The sequence below is a fragment of the Lutra lutra genome, chromosome 10 (assembly GCF_902655055.1).
Source record: "Lutra lutra chromosome 10, mLutLut1.2, whole genome shotgun sequence".
Lineage (NCBI taxonomy): Eukaryota > Metazoa > Chordata > Mammalia > Carnivora > Mustelidae > Lutra > Lutra lutra.
The window spans coordinates 19537422-19554349 of record NC_062287.1 but is presented as its reverse complement, the minus strand read 5'-3'; the positions used below and the strand labels follow the sequence as shown (position 1 = coordinate 19554349).

The following is a 16928-nucleotide window of genomic DNA, read 5'->3' as shown; positions in this document are numbered from 1 at the left end:
AAATATGTGATAAAGTGAACTGTGCCCTTCAGCGTGTGCTGAAAAGTCCCATGTGAGGATTCCAGAAGGATATTTTGCATGTAGGCCAGAAAAAATTCCATGCCCTCAACCCACCCATCCACTCTTACTAACTCTCAGGAATGTGGTTTGTCCTGTGCAAAATTATTTTCAGGGCTGTTTTAACTTCCTTATTCCTCAAGGTATAGATTAAAGGGTTCAGCATCGGTCCTACCAGATTCATCAGAATTTGAACCACAGTTCCCAGCATGGGGTTAGGCGTGGGCTGCATGTAGACAGCGATGATAGGCCCATAGGCACAAAGGATGGCAATGAGGTGGGCACTGCAAGTGGAGAAGGCCCGGCGGCGGCCCTCGGTTGAACGAATATGCAGGATGGAGATGGTGATGCGAGTGTAGGATAAAAGGATTAGGAGAAAGCAGAGGAGAGATACCAGCCCAACGTTAGTGAAACTCACCCTCTGGGCTAAGGATGTATCAGCACAAGCCAATGGCAAAAGTGCTCGAATATCGCAAAAGAAGAGATTCACTTCATTGGGACCACAGTATGGCAAAGTGAAGGTGAGCGAAGTCAAGATACTAGAATGGATACAACCTAACAGCCATGTGCCCACCACCAAGGCCCCGCAGATTCTAGGGCTCATGAGAAGTGTGTAGCGCAGAGGGTAACAGATGGCCGTGAAGCGGTCATAGGCCATCACCATATACAAGAGGCACTCAATCCTGCCAAGGAAATGGAAGAAGAAGAGCTGGGAGACACAGTTCTCATAGGAAATGAGTGGGCTCAGTCCCATGAGGTACAGCAGCATTTTAGGACACGTCACAGAAGAGAAACTCATGTCGAACACAGACAAGTTCCCCAGGAAAAAGTACATGGGTGTGTGAAGGCGAGTGGAAGAAAGAATAGCCATGAGGATGGACATATTTCCCATCAGGGTGCAGGCATAGAAGGGCAAGAACAAGACAAAAAGCATAGTCTCCAGCCCCTTTGTGTGTGGAATCCCCAACAGGATGAATTCAGTCACCACCGAGCTGTTCTTCTTCTCCATGACAGACAGTCCTAGGGGAGGAAAAGGAAGCAGAGGACATGGAAGGCTTGATGTCAGTGAACCTACTGGGAAGATGAAATGTGTGGTTGGAATAACAGCATTTTGACTCAAAGTTAAGGAAAAATTGCTGATGACCCATATCACAGGGCATTTTAACTGGAATATAATTGCCACAGGAAACTTAATGGGCACTGTGCCATATATTTTTGTTATACTGATTCTAGATGCAGATATCCCTTATTAAAAAAATACTTTAAAAAAAAAGGCATCTTAGAGCAAAGATTTTCAAAGGGAAGGATAGGGCCCACACAAACATGTGGTCCTTCAGAGAGGAAGGATATTGAAGCCTCAGAATCAACCAGGGGCTTTTTCATATGTCAAGATATGAACTACAACTCAAGAATCACTACATTTGTGGACCACTACTACTAACATTATATTTTGTCACTCTGATTTTTCAGAAAGCCTTAAGTGTTGGACAGTCAGTGCTTTACATTAAAAATGCTTATGCAACATGATTTCAGTTCAGTTAGCCCTCACGTTAAGTTTTTGAGATAAATCTGTAGAAAAGATAACATCCGTACATTAGAGAGTCTAGGCAACTCTTCTAGATTTAGATTGCTAGAAATGGCAGAACTAGGGATCTAATTTTTTTCTCCTGACATCATCAGGCTTTCCGATGTATGCATCTGCGATGGACTGTGACATTACTAGCCTTGTCACGCTTTGCCTCCATGATATTCATGTTTTTCTTGGTGATGTCACCAGGCTCTGAAAATGTTCCTGCTCCTCCTTAGTAAGCGGTGGGAAACTAACCTGTCCCCCCCACCACCCATACTGCCACATACCACTAAGATATGAAGTCTAGGAGAATAAATACTTCTTGATGTGCACTGCTATATCCTCAGTGCAGAAAACAGTGTCCAGCACAGAATAGGTTCTTAATAAATGCTTGATGAATGAAGTAGTGAAATGACTCACTCTATGACTGGCAGAACTGGATAACATTCAGTATTTTGTCTTGTGTAAGGACTTGTATGATACTGTCAGATATTTTTCTCTATACACAACCTTATAAAGAAGCATGATCATACACTTGTTCCTGTTTGGCCCTATTTTTCTGAATATTTAGAATTTTTCTGTTTACCTTCATGGCATTTGTACTCAAGAAGAAGTTCTGAATTGTACACTAAAAGTGATCAGACCCAAGATAAGAGCTACACATAATCTGTACTGCTCCCAGCAAAGTCCTGGATATTTGTCAAGAGGAGTCACACATTACAGAAAGAATTGGACCAAAGGTATCCAGGTGAAGGCTGATTTGGAACATCCAGTCTTTTAATTATTTTGAATCAAGTCCAAATCCCTGATTATACAGGACAATAATAAGAATTGAATTTTTGAGTTGGTTGGCCAACATGATGAGTTGAAAGACAAACCAAACAAATAATGACCTATTCTTGTGATTAGTCAAGGTGGACTCGGAGACCATTTATAAACCAAGGACTCCCAAGTTCTCCTCTCCATGACACATATGAGAAACAAACAAGAAGCCACAAAGAAAGAGATGAAGATGGCACTTATGTGACTTACAAGGAAGAAGTTTTATCCTTTCACCATTTGTCTCTCTAGGATCTTCTGCCCAAATTTGCCTTTGATATCACATGGTAAACCAGGGTCAGGGATCTCCTCCCATGATCCGGAAAGCTCTTTCTTGGTGAAATAAACTCAAGTTAAATGACATAAAGCTGAATGTACCTCTGTCTTCTGCAAAGATTTCTTTCAAGACACAAATAGCTATTCTTTCTCTTTATGTGGAAATTTAAATGCCCTTGGAGGCCTTTGGGATCCCATTCCTGAGTGAATTCTGATTCAAGGGGATTGTTGAACAAAGGAAGTAATTAGAAGTAAGTAAATGATCTAGTTAAAAAGGAATATGCTAATATATCCCCGTGTGGCATTCCTATAGACGTGAACAAGATAGAACCATATCTATACCTTCTATTCCTCTGGTTGATCTAGGGAAGTGAGATGAAGGCAGAGAGGTACAGCTCAATCTTAGGATATATGTAGAAAGCATCTCCTTGGTTTCAGGGTATAGTATTAGAATGAAAAGCAACAACTCTATATCTCGGGCTTTTAAATATCCAGTTTCAAATACTTTATTTCAAATTGTTCTCCATAGCTCTTCTTCTACTTTTCAGATGCTGTTTTCTAATATTTTGATTTGGAAATACAATTTCCATGATAAGACTCTCCAACAAGCAGTTTTGTCAATTGGCAAAGTTGGCTTCCCTGAACTAGGACCTGTTCTCCACATGATTCTTCCAGAATTATATTAATGTATTAAACAACATATATTTATTAAGAATTTATACAACTAGGCACATGACATGTTTGCTGAATCAGAAATTTCTTTTCTATGAAGGGTGTCAAGAACCTTGCCCCTCGAGACCAGATATTTTGAAATGTGAGAATTGTTCATCTTTCATGTACAAGAGGATTATAGTTTTCAAAGAACTAAAGTAGATAAATTAATTAGTTAATTAATAAGTGAATGAAATAGAGAAAGCAAAAGGAAAAGGGATCAGCAATGCTAAAATCTGGCTCTCTGAAAAGACTAAGAGATATATCTCAGTAAAAATGACTATTGGACAAAAGAGAAAAGGCATGTATAAAAGTTTATTTCCAATAAATTTGAAAACTGTGATAAACTGGACAAAAACGTATAAAGATACAACTTATTAAAACAGACTCAAGAAAGAAATAGAAAAATGGAGTGCTTGGGTGGCTCAGTCATTAAGCTGCTGCTTTCAACTCAGGTCATGATCCCTGGGGTCCCGGGATAGTGTCCCGCATCAGCTGCCTGTTCAGCGGGAAGCCTGCTTCTCCCTCTCCAACTCCCCCTGCTTGTGTTCCCTCCCTTGCTGTCTCTTTCTGTTGGGTAAATAAATAAAATCTTAAAAAAAAATAGAAAATGTGAATAGTCATATGTTTTACTTTCTATTGTATAACCTATTAATCTAAATCTTAGTGGCTTAAAATAATTGACATTTATTACCTCATGGTTTATTTGGGTCAAGAATCCAGACATAGCTTAACTGGGTGCCCCTGGCTCAGAGTCTCTCTTGAGGTTGCAGACAATTGCCTGAGGCCACAGTGTCTTTGAAGGCTTCGCTGGAGAAGGATTTGCTTCCAAGCTTATTCACATGGTTATTGGTAGACCTGAGACCTGTCCATAGGACTGCCTTGAAACATAGCAGCTGGCTTCTCCCATGACAGTCAATCCTAATCACTGCAAAATAGAGCAAGTGCATCCAAGATTGAAGCCATACTCTTTTATAATGTAATTTTGAAAATTATGTCCCATTACCTCAGCCACATTGTATTCACTAAAACCAAGTCACTAAATCCAGGGACCTGATTGCACAAAAGCATGAATCCTGGGAGTTTGGGGTCAGTGGAGGCCACATTAGAGAAGCATTGCAGGACAGGAGCATATGCTGAAATAGTAAATAAATGATGCTAGAATAATTAGCTGGATATTCATATTTTTTTCAGTAGAAGGAAATTGAATTCTTAAGTCATCACAAACAAAAGTCAGTTCCAGGCAGATTAAAGACTTAAAAGTGAAGATAAAGACTGTGAGAAAAGAATCTAGTCAAAGAACCTCCCCACCCCACCACACTTAAAGAAGATAATACTCACAGTTGTCTGCACTTGGACATAACTCTTTGTTTTTCTATGTCACAGTGCCCTACATTCTCAGAAAGTAGACCCCAACTACAAAACATATTCCTCTCTATCCAGACCACAACCTACATCCCAGTCAAGTCCTGGACAGAGTCCCTCAAGAAATCTGCCATCTCCTGCTCTACCTGGCCAAGTACACACCCTCCCCACACAGCTCCCGTGGGCACAGATGCACTTTCTCACATTCTTAAAAACCCTTTAACAGGCCCAGCCTCACAGAAACTCAGGGCCCACCTTTCCCCAGATGTCTGCCCCCCACCTTTCTTGGTGCAGGAATAAACTCTGTCCTGCTTGATCCATTCTTTGTGCAATTCTTTGCTACCCATGTCACCAACCACCCTGACACTATGAAAGCATTAAAGACATACACTGATAATGTATGATTTCTAAACAAGACACAATCATCTCTGAAAGAGATTATAAAGGAAAAGTTTGATATATCATTCACATTAAATGAATACATTGATTTTATTTTTAAAAAATGCCTTAAAGTTTATAGAAGAGCCACGGGCCAGGAAAAGATATTTGTAGTACAATATAATCAATAAGACTAGTATCTAAAATACATACAGAACTACTATGAATCAATTTTATAAAAGTCAAAATACTAAACAGAAAACTGAACTAAGAAAAGAACATACATTTACCAAAGGAGGAAACCCAACCTGTCATGAAACATAGGAGAAGTTGCTTAACTTTATTAGTAATCAAGCCCTGTGATTTAAAAATACAGTAGCCACAACTTCACATCATCAGATTGGCAAGTATTAAGAAGAACGTCATTGCAAAGTGTTGACAATCATAAGATGTGCCATGAATTCTCATCCACCGAGGATATGGCTTTCATTGTTAGAATCACTTCAGAAAGCAGTTTGGCATTCCCTAGCAAATGTGCTATTTGAATTCCCTCCAATTCAGCCATTCTGCTCCTGAATGCATCTTCTAGAGAAACTCTTTGACCTGTGCTCTAGACACATGCAAAAGAATGTTCATAATAACAAATAAGAAGCCACCAATATGCCTTAGGATAGTAGAATGAGTAAAGAAATAATAAAATGTAAAATTTCAACCATATGCACCAAAATCAATGAATCTCAAATACAAGTTTGAAGGGAATAAAGGCAATCATGGATGAGTCTATTTAAACAAATTTCAATGCCAGAAAAAAACTAAACAATATGTTGTTTAGTGATGCCTACATAGTGCTAAATCCATAAATAAAATAAAAGGTATTTCCTTAACAAGAACAACTTGCTAATAACTTCTGTGAGGATGAGGATAACAGAAGTACACAGAAGTAATAGATTATATTCTATTTCCTATACTGGCTGAAAAGTACACAGGCATCTGTTAATATTCTTTACATTTTATAATATTTCTAAAATATGAAAGATATTTCATAATACAAATAATTTTTTAAACTGAACTAAATAAAAACATATTATTAAATTTGTTTTGGGTACTATAACACTATAAATAGTGGATAAAATATATATTATATTTATTCCCAATCAATTAAGAATGCACCCAAATTAATTTATTGATTATGGAAAAATAATTTATTGATACATAATTTTTAACAACTTGTGTTATGTTATGTTTGGTTTGATATTAAAATACAGATTAAAATTTCACTGTGTGTTAGGGCATGCAAATGGACAAAAACAGCTTAGGGTAATTCTAAACTTTACCTAAGGCCAAAACAGCCATGATTCCTGACAGCCTTTCTTGAAAAGCTCAAAATCAGTAGTTGGTGTGATTATGCCAAAGTATCCTGTAACTTTTGGCTCTGTCCTTTGGAATAAATATGTATTTTATGTTTATCCAGGGAATTAGGAATAGCAGAAGAATAACCCCATTATACTAAGTGCTTTGAAAGTTTTGGTGGCTTGGCACCATGGGGATTTAGGTGGTTGCTTTTATGGGTAACTAGGAAAGGAGAAGTTACCCCAGTATAGCTAGGAAGAAAGCGATCAATCTATCTGTCAGGCCACGGCTAACTCTAGTTTCTAGCACCACCTTAATAGCCCAGTTAGCTATTCTTAATGTTTCTTAATAAGAGCTAGTCAGGTTACCTGAGTAGATAGGAAATAATTAAAACATGCAGGTGGATGGTCCCTCCTAGAGAATTATCACCGGAGCCCATCAGTTTGTTTCTCTATGAAGATAAGGCAAACACAAAACCCCATGATTTCTGACACTGTTCTCAGAGGGTCTGCTCCCACCACTTGAATGAGCCATAGCAACTTACATACATACACATACCTCACCTTGTGTCCTTAAGCACTGAGCATTCAGACTAATGGCAGCACGAGGGGATTCACTCCATCTAGAACCGGGCTAAATTGATGTGATAATCCTGCCTTGGGACAGATTTTGGTAGACTTGTCAAAATCATATCCAAAATCATACCCTAGCCTATCCAATCACTCTTGGTGTTTTATGGATGGAAAACTAAAACAGTGATTGATGCTAACAGGGGGAAGCTGAGAAACTTCGGATGTGAAAGAGATTGTATGAGCAAGAACAATGTTCATTTACCTTCATGCCTATGAAAACTGGCCACAAGGATATAAGGAGCAGAGGTGCTGGGGCATGTCTAAGCATCAGCATGGATCATATCCAGAAGGCCTGCTGCAATGAAGTTCTCAGAATCCCTGAAGTCAGGTATATTATCTCCCATTTCATAGATGATGAAGAAATGATGATTCAGGGAAGTTAAATAACTTGCTCAGGTTCTCAGATACAGATCATGACAGACCCAGGATTGGAATGCAAGGGTTCTAATGCATCATACCATAACTGGAAAAAGAGAATAAAGAACTATGGAAATGCAGATAATAGAAAAATCAATATATTCTCTGAACTGAAAGGGCCTTAACAATAATTTAGCTCTATCACTGACATTTTAATTTGCATGTCGCCATAAACCTCCTAGCCAAGTGGTTCTCCAGTTTCTCTCTAATCATTCCTATGTTAATTCTATCCTTTTGTCTACTAACGCTCAACACTCCAGATACCTATGAAACAAAGAATGTTATCACTGCCTTCTTTTTTTCAGTCACCAGTTCAAACATCTCAAGAACAATCAAAGCAACAATGAGAACACTGTGACCTCAAATTGAACTTTTTCATATGTAAAACTCTAAGGAAGATTTTCACCCTGGTTTCTGCTAAGTGCTGGAACCATTCTTTTTTTTGCATATATAGTTTGAAGGTATCCAGTTTCACCATTTTAGTATTTACACAGCACCTGACCCTATGAAAACATCTTTGTGGATTTTGACTCTGTCATCCAGTATAGACTGTGTTCTTTTAATCAGTGGCCTCCTGGTATCTATCTTTAAGTACTTGCCCACTAGAAGCATCTAGATAGATAGATAGATAGATAGATAGAAATGCACCTATTTATATATATTTAATTTATATCTATATAAATATATAGATATCTATATTTATTATATTTATATATATCTTATATATATAGATAGATATAAATATATATATTTACTTTGGAGAAATTGGTAAGAGAATCTCTCCAAAAAGGTAATAAATTCTATCTCCTAAGATATAATTAATATACCATAAAATTCATCCTTTTAAAGTACACAATTTGATGATTTTAATAAATTTAGAGAATTTTGCAACCAATATCACAATCCAATTTTAGAACAATTCGGGTCTTCAGAAAGTTCCCTCATGTCCATTTGTAGCCAGTTCTCATATTCTCATCCCTATCTTCATGAATCTACTGATGTACTCTTTTAATCTTTATGGACTTATCTTTTCTGGACAGTTCGTGTAAACAAAATCATACATTATGTCATCCTTTGTGTCTGGCTTCTTTCATCTAGTGTAATGTTTTCAAGGTTCACCCACCTAATGTACTTTGTTCCTCTTTATGACCAAATAATAGTCCACTGTATGGATATACCACATTTTGTTGATCCATTCATGGGTACGTGGGTTGTTTCCACTTTCAATTATTATAGTAATGTTGCTATGAAAATTTATGCACAAGTTTTTGGTGGACATATGTTTTCAGATCTCTTGAGGCTATACCCAGTGCTAGATCCAGATGACTGGTATTTCAACTTGAATTACATACAGAAGGGAAAAATGTTCATGTTGACTTATACATTTCTTCTGTGTCACATTATCCCAACTATAAAACGATATGAACTCATGCTTAGAACCTTTCTGCAGCAATAAAACCAATATGAACTAAATGTTAAAAAAGGGGGGGGGCGGTGACTCAGTGGGTTAAGCCTCTGCCTTCAGCTCAGGTCATGGTCTCAGGGTCCTGGGATCGAGCCCTGCATCGGGCTCTCTGCTCAGCGGGGAGCCTGTTTCCCCCCTCTCTCTGCCTGCCTCTGCCTACTTGTGATCTCTCTCTCTCTCTCTCTCTCTCTCTGTGAAATAAATAAATAAAATCTTTAAAAAAAAAAAAAAAGCCCATAGAACCAATACAATTCTAATGGCACTCATTTGTTCCAATGGGTTATGGGGTTTTTTCCTTCTTGAAACTTGATAATTGATATCGAATTTAATTAAAGAAAAGCATTAGATTTGTGAATCTTAAATGCTTTATTTGTCAGCTTGATTCTATTACTCAAGGTATATTCAAACATCATTTGAATTAGCCTTCTTAACCTTTGTTGTAATTTTACTTCTTTTCAAAATGACCTTTTAAAAATTATCAGTGTGTTATGTTTACTGGTTAGTTAATTAAATTTTAAAGTTACTATGGCATTTAAATTTCAAAGAAAAGTCATCAATCCAAAGCAGTCTCCATATTGGATGTCAATGTGGAGGCTGGTGGGGAACAAGATGGGCAAGCTCCAAACTGTCCCAACAAAGTGATGGGCCGCTGTGGCTCTGCGCTTGGGCACCTCACCCCTGCCCCCAGAGGCACTGGCATTGTCTCAGCTCCTGCACCCAGGAAGCCAGATGATGGCCTATATTAATGACTGCTGCACTCCCCCCTGAGGGCAGCTCGGCCTAGGCCACTTCTGATGTCATTTTCCAGACCTAAAGCTATCTTACCCCTGAACTCTGAAGACTGTGTCCACCCAGTTTCCCTATCAGGAATTCATTGACCATCTTGTAAAGACCTACACCAGAGTCTGGTGCAGAGGACCAGGCTCCAGCAACGGTCACCACATAGCTTTATACGAACATACATACATTAAATAAGTAAATGAAGCAAATTAAAGCCTGTTAAAAATCCTTAACAGGAATGGGTCAATTCCAGCAGATTTGGAGACAGGTATAGATGACAAATGCCACCACAGAGCATTATGAATATCAGAAGAGGCCAAGAGAAGGTGTATCAAAGTGGAAGAGTGGACCTTCCTACCCACCAGTGCTGTAGTGTTAAGTAAGTCTCAGAGTTTAGAATCTGTTCCAGGGAAATAAGGGTGAGGGGCAGAAAGTTTAAAATAGACTAGGTTTCTTAAATTCCACACATGCATGGAACCATATGGTATTTGTCTTTCTCTGACTATTTCGCTCAGTGTAAAATCCTCTAGCTCTATCCACGTCGTTGCAAATGGGAAACAAAACAGAAGAACATACGAGAAGGGAAGGAAAAATAAAATAAGATGAAAACAGAGAGGCAGGCAAACCGTAAGAGACTCTTAACTACAGGGAACAAACTGAGGGTTCCTGGAGGGGAGGTACCTGAGGGATAGGGTAACTATGTGATGGGTGTTAGGGAGGACACCTGACGGAATGAGAACTGGGTGTTATATGCAATTGATGAATCACTAAACTCTACCCTGAAATTAATAATACACTATATGTTAACTAAACTGAATTTAAATAAAAATTTAAGGAAAGAAAGGAAGAAAGAAAGAGAGAGAGAAGAAGGAAGGAAGGAAGGAAGGAAGGAAGGAAGGAAGGAAGGTTTGTAGCATATGAATTGCAGTTTACCCTCCATATATCCCCTCAGTATGTTTGAAATCACCCTCTCAGTATGTTTGAAATCATCAGTATGTTTGAAATTGTGGCTCCCCAGGAAACACAAAGTGACATCAGATATATATAGAGACAGAGTCAATCAAAGGCCTAAGAGTACAATGGCTAAGAGGAGACTAAGGAAAATAATAGGCCTAATTACATTTAATGGACTTTGGAAATTGTCTGACCAGCCTGTTATTTTACTTGCAATATTTTCACTGACCTTAAAGCTTACATCTCATTTCAGAGGATTTAGCAAACTGGTTTTGATTGGTTGCTGACTCACAGGATCCTCGCTGTAAGGGCTCCATGGAAACTGAAGGCGGAAAGGAGTGCAGAGAGAGATAGTCTAATTAGTTTTAAGCCTGCTGTTTCTTTTTCCTTAGATTCTGACAATAGAGCCATTGCTTTTGGCATGGCTTATGCCAAATGAACATAAATATATTATATATTCTATAACACTATGACATAAACATTTTAATACTATAAAAATACTACATTTAGTATGAAATAAAAATAATGTATCACATTATGTGTATACACATATATTGTATCTACATAAATCTCATATATAATAATAATTCACATTATTTTGTAATAAGATACTGTATTATAAATATATATTAAGTATTATATGCTAATGATTTTTTTAGCTAAAGAAAAAAAGTGACATCTTTCTTATTTCCCTGACATTTGTTTACCTTAGCCTCTCCTAAATTTTCCTCCAATGGTTACCCCATGCCCAAATTTTTAAATACTGCCAGCCAATAAGACCCAGTTTATATGTTGTTCTTCCTTTAGGCTTCCCCTGATATTTCCAGATCAAATTAACCTCTCTCATTTGAACCTACTTAGTATTTTAACTATATTTTTCTTGGCAGGTAATATATAACTTGTTTCGTAGGTTAATTACATAACCTACCTACGGCTTCGTAGCATGAAGCCGAGTGACTTAATAGATCCTCAAACAATGTTTGCTGAATTAATATTTCATTTAATTAAAATAGGAGAAAACCTATTTAGGCTTCAGATGCCTGGATGGAGGACAGAACTCCCAATGTAGTACATTCATTTCCATTCCATCATTTAGCTATATAGGCCTCTTTCCTCATTTTGGGGAGAGGTATTTCTATAAGGGATCTTTGAGGTCCCTTCCAGCACAAAGGTTCTATTTAATAATCATGACATAAAAAAGAAAATACAATTGTGATGCATTTAAACTCACTTTTCTTGTGGGGTCCAGTCTACATTTTTCCTTTTAGTTCTGCTTGCCATTAGCTTCCAAATACATAAACTTAAGTCTGTAAATAATGAAACTGGCAGAGGACTGAGGTTCATGCTACATAAGGATATCATTTGCAGGATGATATCCAATTGCATATCACAAATCCGGGAAGTCTTTCAACCGTACTCAGGCCTGTACTGAACCACGGCAGGGGGAAGAGGATGATAGGAGGTACGAGACCTACGGGGCACACAGTATGTATTCTCAGGGAACCAGCAATCTATGAGGTGGATGATACAAATACAAAGAACACTATAAAAACTTATTCTAAGAGAGGTAAGATCAACCGAAGACTCAAATCCTAGATTATATTCCAATCCTGTAAGTAAAATAACTCTGAATAGCAGAGCATCTCATTTTGTTCTCTCTTGTTCTGGGTTATTTTATGTACATTGTTTGGTTTCCCTGGGTCCTGTTGTTTCTTCGTATATAAAATGAGATAATTCCTTCAGGTGATATTTAAGGTCTCATCCATCTCTATCCTCTTAAAGGGACATAAGAATTCATATCTTTATTTTGATAGTGACAGTTTGTTTATTGGAGGCCCTAAGAAGGTTTTGATGGTATTTAGTTAAAAACAAGAGATTTCATTATCAGTATTTTATCAAAATTATTATTATTCCCATTGATTATGTTATATGTGTGTGCAACTGTGTGTTTCTTTGTGTGTGTGTTCAGGTAATTAAATATTCCTTAGTGGCTCAGTTAGTTAAGTGTCTGCCTTTGGCTCAGGTCATGATCTCAGGGTCCTGGGATTGATCCCATGTCGGGCTCCCTGCTCAGTAGGGAGTCTGCTTCTCCCTCTCTCTCTGCCCCTCCACCCTACTTGTGTGTGCTCTCTCTCTCTCTCTCAAGTAAATAAAATCTTTTTTAAAAAAAATTCCTCAGTGCCCTAAAAATAACTAAGAATGTAAAGCAGCCCTAAATCTTGGATTTCAGAATTGGCAGGGTGGTGACATAAGGCATGAAAAACTTTCACAGCATGCCTGATGGAAACAATCATCAAGTATTCAGTTCATTTAAGCCATGAGAACTGTCATGGTTGTTAAATTGAGCCTCTTACATTTCCGCTTGAAATTCACCCTGAGTCTCAAATTGCTTACTCTGGCCCTGCTGTTCAGTCTAACTGCCTTGTTTTAATTCATGCTTTTCGCCATGTGCTGGGCAAAGTCAGCTCTGAGCCCTGAAACGTGATTGACAGTTTCCCGAGGCTTCTTGGAGAAAAAAGATTCTACACTCAGAATATGCAGCCATTTAAAACCTTGACGTTAAAAATTCCCTGTTTTCACTATTCTGTGAAGACTATCTAACTGCATCCTAAGTAGCAAGTGACATTTTTATCACTAACTCTCACAAGGAAGAGAATGTCATACTCTCTCAATGCAGTGATTTAGGAAGAGTCAGCCTCATGCTGGAAATGCTAGAAAAAACGATGTGAATGAAACTGTGCATGAGCCTGTGCCTAGCAAGGAGGCTGTAAGTTATATATGTGTTACATGCATGTTACATGTGTGGCTCTCAGGCTTGGTTTTTCCTTGGAATAATAACTGCAGAGAGAACTGCAGACTGTAAACATTTTAACAAGGCTTTTGCACTTCCTGAGCCAATTTCTAGTCTCATTAACTCACTTTGCCCTATTACACTGCTCACAAGTGGGGAACAAAAATAGAGGGAAAAAAAAAAGCCAAAGTCATAACGAGCATGAGAAGCATCTCATAGGACTGGGTCCCTCTGAGATTAATTAGGTAAAAAGTTCTCTTCTCAGTGACTCCCTTGGAGAAAGCTTGTAGCTTGAGTGTCAGAAAAAGTTTTGTAAATGTGTTTCTTTCCTGGAACTTTCCATTACCTACATTGAGAAACAAGGACCATTTTTCTGAGTTTCAAGTAATGATGTTAATAGGCAAGAACACAAAAACTGTGTGTTAAAATCAGTCACACAGATCATACACTGTGCAGGAGGGGCATGAGAGCAGAATTGGGCTTGGAAGTGTATTAGTTGGCCCAGGGCTATTGGTCACAAAATACCACAGACTAGGTGGCTTAAACAACAGACATTTATTTTCTCACAGTTTCAGAGGCTAGAAACCTAAGATCAAGGTGTTGGAAAGGTTGGCTTCCACTGAGGGGACTGAGCGGGATTTGCTTCAGCCTGTGTTCTTGGCTTCTAGATTGCCATCCTCCTGCTATCCTTTCCTGTAGTCATTCCTCTGCACGTGGGTCTTTGGAGTCTCTGTGTGACCAGCTTTTCTCATCTCATAAGGACACTGGTCACCTTGGATTAGGGCCCACCTCCAACAGCCTCATTAAATTGAATCACCTCTACAAAGGTCCTATCTCCCAACATATGATACTGGGGAGAAGACAATGCAGCCCATAACAGAGAGGAGACACACTTAGATCTGAACGCTAGCTGGAGAACACACACACTACATGTGCGATTTTGACCAGGTTCCTCGAGCTTTCAATCTCATACTTTTGAACTATGAAATCAGGATAAGAAGAAGCACTTCCTTTTTAGGTTACTATGAGGATGAGCTTAGATGGGCATGCAGAGGACCCAATCTCATGCGTAGCACATCATAAATGCTCTATAAATCTCCGCTAATCACAACAAACTTTTATGTTTTCTTGGTATCTCAAACACTTCCTGAAGGAAGTTTCGGTTTGTCCTTCCCATGCATGGCTATAATGCAATAAATCTGTCTGCTTGCTTCTTTAATCTAAGTCCCATTCAATCAAATATAACCTTTAATCTTGTCTTTTAGCTTCTTTTAAATTGTTTCAACAGATTCTCTATTTCTGATAGCATTTAGAAGCAGCAGCAGCATTTCTGGTTTTCCTGACAACTTTGTATCTTGTTTACTTCTTGGGACAAACTGGAAGCAGGATCTTTTGTTTTGTTTTGTTTTGGTCTAGTTTCCTTCCAAGGCTTTTGTTTATATCTGCCTATAATTTGTTAGCTATCGCTAAAGCCCAAAGAGATGATAGGTTGAGATAAACTGTGTAATTTCAATATTAATTCCATTATTTCAGTGACTTCAAGTGAACAAAAAGTAATTGTGAGGACTGTAATAGGAAACAGAGCCTCATCAATTTTGCCTCATCCATATAATTACATAACTATAAATTAATGTATAAAATGAATGTATTAAATTAAAATGTCATATTATACACAGTGTTGGCTATTACCATGTACTTATTCTATGCTAAGCCCTCACTAAGCCCCTTTGCATGGATAACACCATTTGACCTTCACAGTGACCCTATGAATTAGGTATTTACCACATCCTTCTCCAAATACATGTGAAGAGAGCTTGCCTAATACCACACAAATGGCAAGTGGCCAGGAGAGGACTTAAACTCCAATCTGTCTGGCTACAAAGCCCAGGACACTCCCAAACACTGTTCTTAAACACTACTCCCTGCCACTAAGAGTCTTGAAGAATCATTTCCAAAGAAAAATCCTGTGAACTGAACACTGCTTTTCTTTGTCTATTTTTTACTTAAAGAAATGCATTTTTTAAAGAAACAAAGAGGGGAAGGTAACATATTTATCATGTTCAAGATACAGTGTTAGGTGATTTAAGGAAACATCCAAGTCAGTGTTTACAATTCAATGAGGTCGGCTTAAATTTTGACATTTACCAATTACAGTATAGCACTTTAAGTTATTTAAGTAACTTGTTAAAAGTCAGAAAGCGCATACATGTTAAGGTAAAATTTAAACCACATTTGTCTGGTTTTATTACTTCTGTCAGCATAAACTAGTACTATTTTTCTCAAAGTAGAGCATGAGTCTGTTCCTAGTAGATGCTTAATAACATCTAACAATGTATATAGACTGAGGTCCTAGCCAAAAACAAAATATCATCTAGAGGGGCGCCTAGGTGGCTTAGTCTGGTTAGGCAGCCAGCTCTGGATTTCAGCTCAGGTCATGATCTCAGAGTTGTCAGATGGAGCCCCACATCAGCCTACACAGTCAGCATGGAGTCTGCTTGAGATTCTTTCTCCCCTCTCCCTCTGCCCCTCCACCCACTCAGGTGAGTGCGCACATGCTCGCTTGCTCTCCAGTAAAATAAACAATCTTTTAAAAGATTTTTTCTGTTTACTCAACAGAGAGAGACAGAGATAGTGGGAGAGTACATGATTGGGGAGGAGAGGGAGGAGCCTGTCAGCCCGGAATCTGCTTGAGATTCTCTCTCTCCCTCTGCCCCTCCCCCCAGTTACTGTTCACTTTCTCTCTCCCCAATAAAATAAATTTTTTTTTAAAAGATCTTATTTATTTACTCGAGGGAGAGACACAGAGATAGTGAGAGAGCACATGATCAGGGAGAAGAGGGAGAAGCAGGCTCCCTGCTGAGTAGGAAGCCCCATGCAGGGTTCAATCCCAGGACCCAGGATCATGACCTGAGGAGAAGGCAGAAGCTTAACCAACTGAGCCACCCAGGAACCCCCCAAAAATAAAGATCCTTAAAAATGTCATCTAGAAGTCACGCTTTGATTTATTAATGCAACAAATGAGGGCTTGTGTAGTTCTGAACTTTAAGTACCCATCTGTCTCCCTTGCTTCACCTCTCTGCTCCTAGATAGCTGTTACCCTTTAGGGTCACTTTGTCAAACTTTTTCTCATGTGATGAATTGTTATTTTGTCATAATATAAAATTGAAACAGAGAAATAAGAACTTGTGTCTGAGATAAAGAAATTTCACAAAAAAATAACTGTTCAGCTTGGGTTTTGAAGGATGAGTAGAAGTTTTTCTAACAGAGGAATCAAGGAAGGGAATCCCAAGAGGAGAAAATATATTTATAAAGGCACGAAATTATGAATGAGTATACTTGAAATGTGTTTTGGAACCTTCTTCA

General features: G+C 38.3%; 1 protein-coding gene across 1 annotated transcript; it reads right to left on the bottom strand.

Moving 5' to 3' along the window:
- Positions 1-127: 127 nt before the first annotated feature.
- On the bottom strand, positions 128-1066 carry LOC125079504 (putative olfactory receptor 10D3). Its single transcript, XM_047693156.1, has one exon. The coding sequence runs from the start codon at positions 1064-1066 to the stop codon at positions 128-130; it is 939 nt and encodes a 312-aa protein (XP_047549112.1).
- Positions 1067-16928: the final 15862 nt, after the last annotated feature.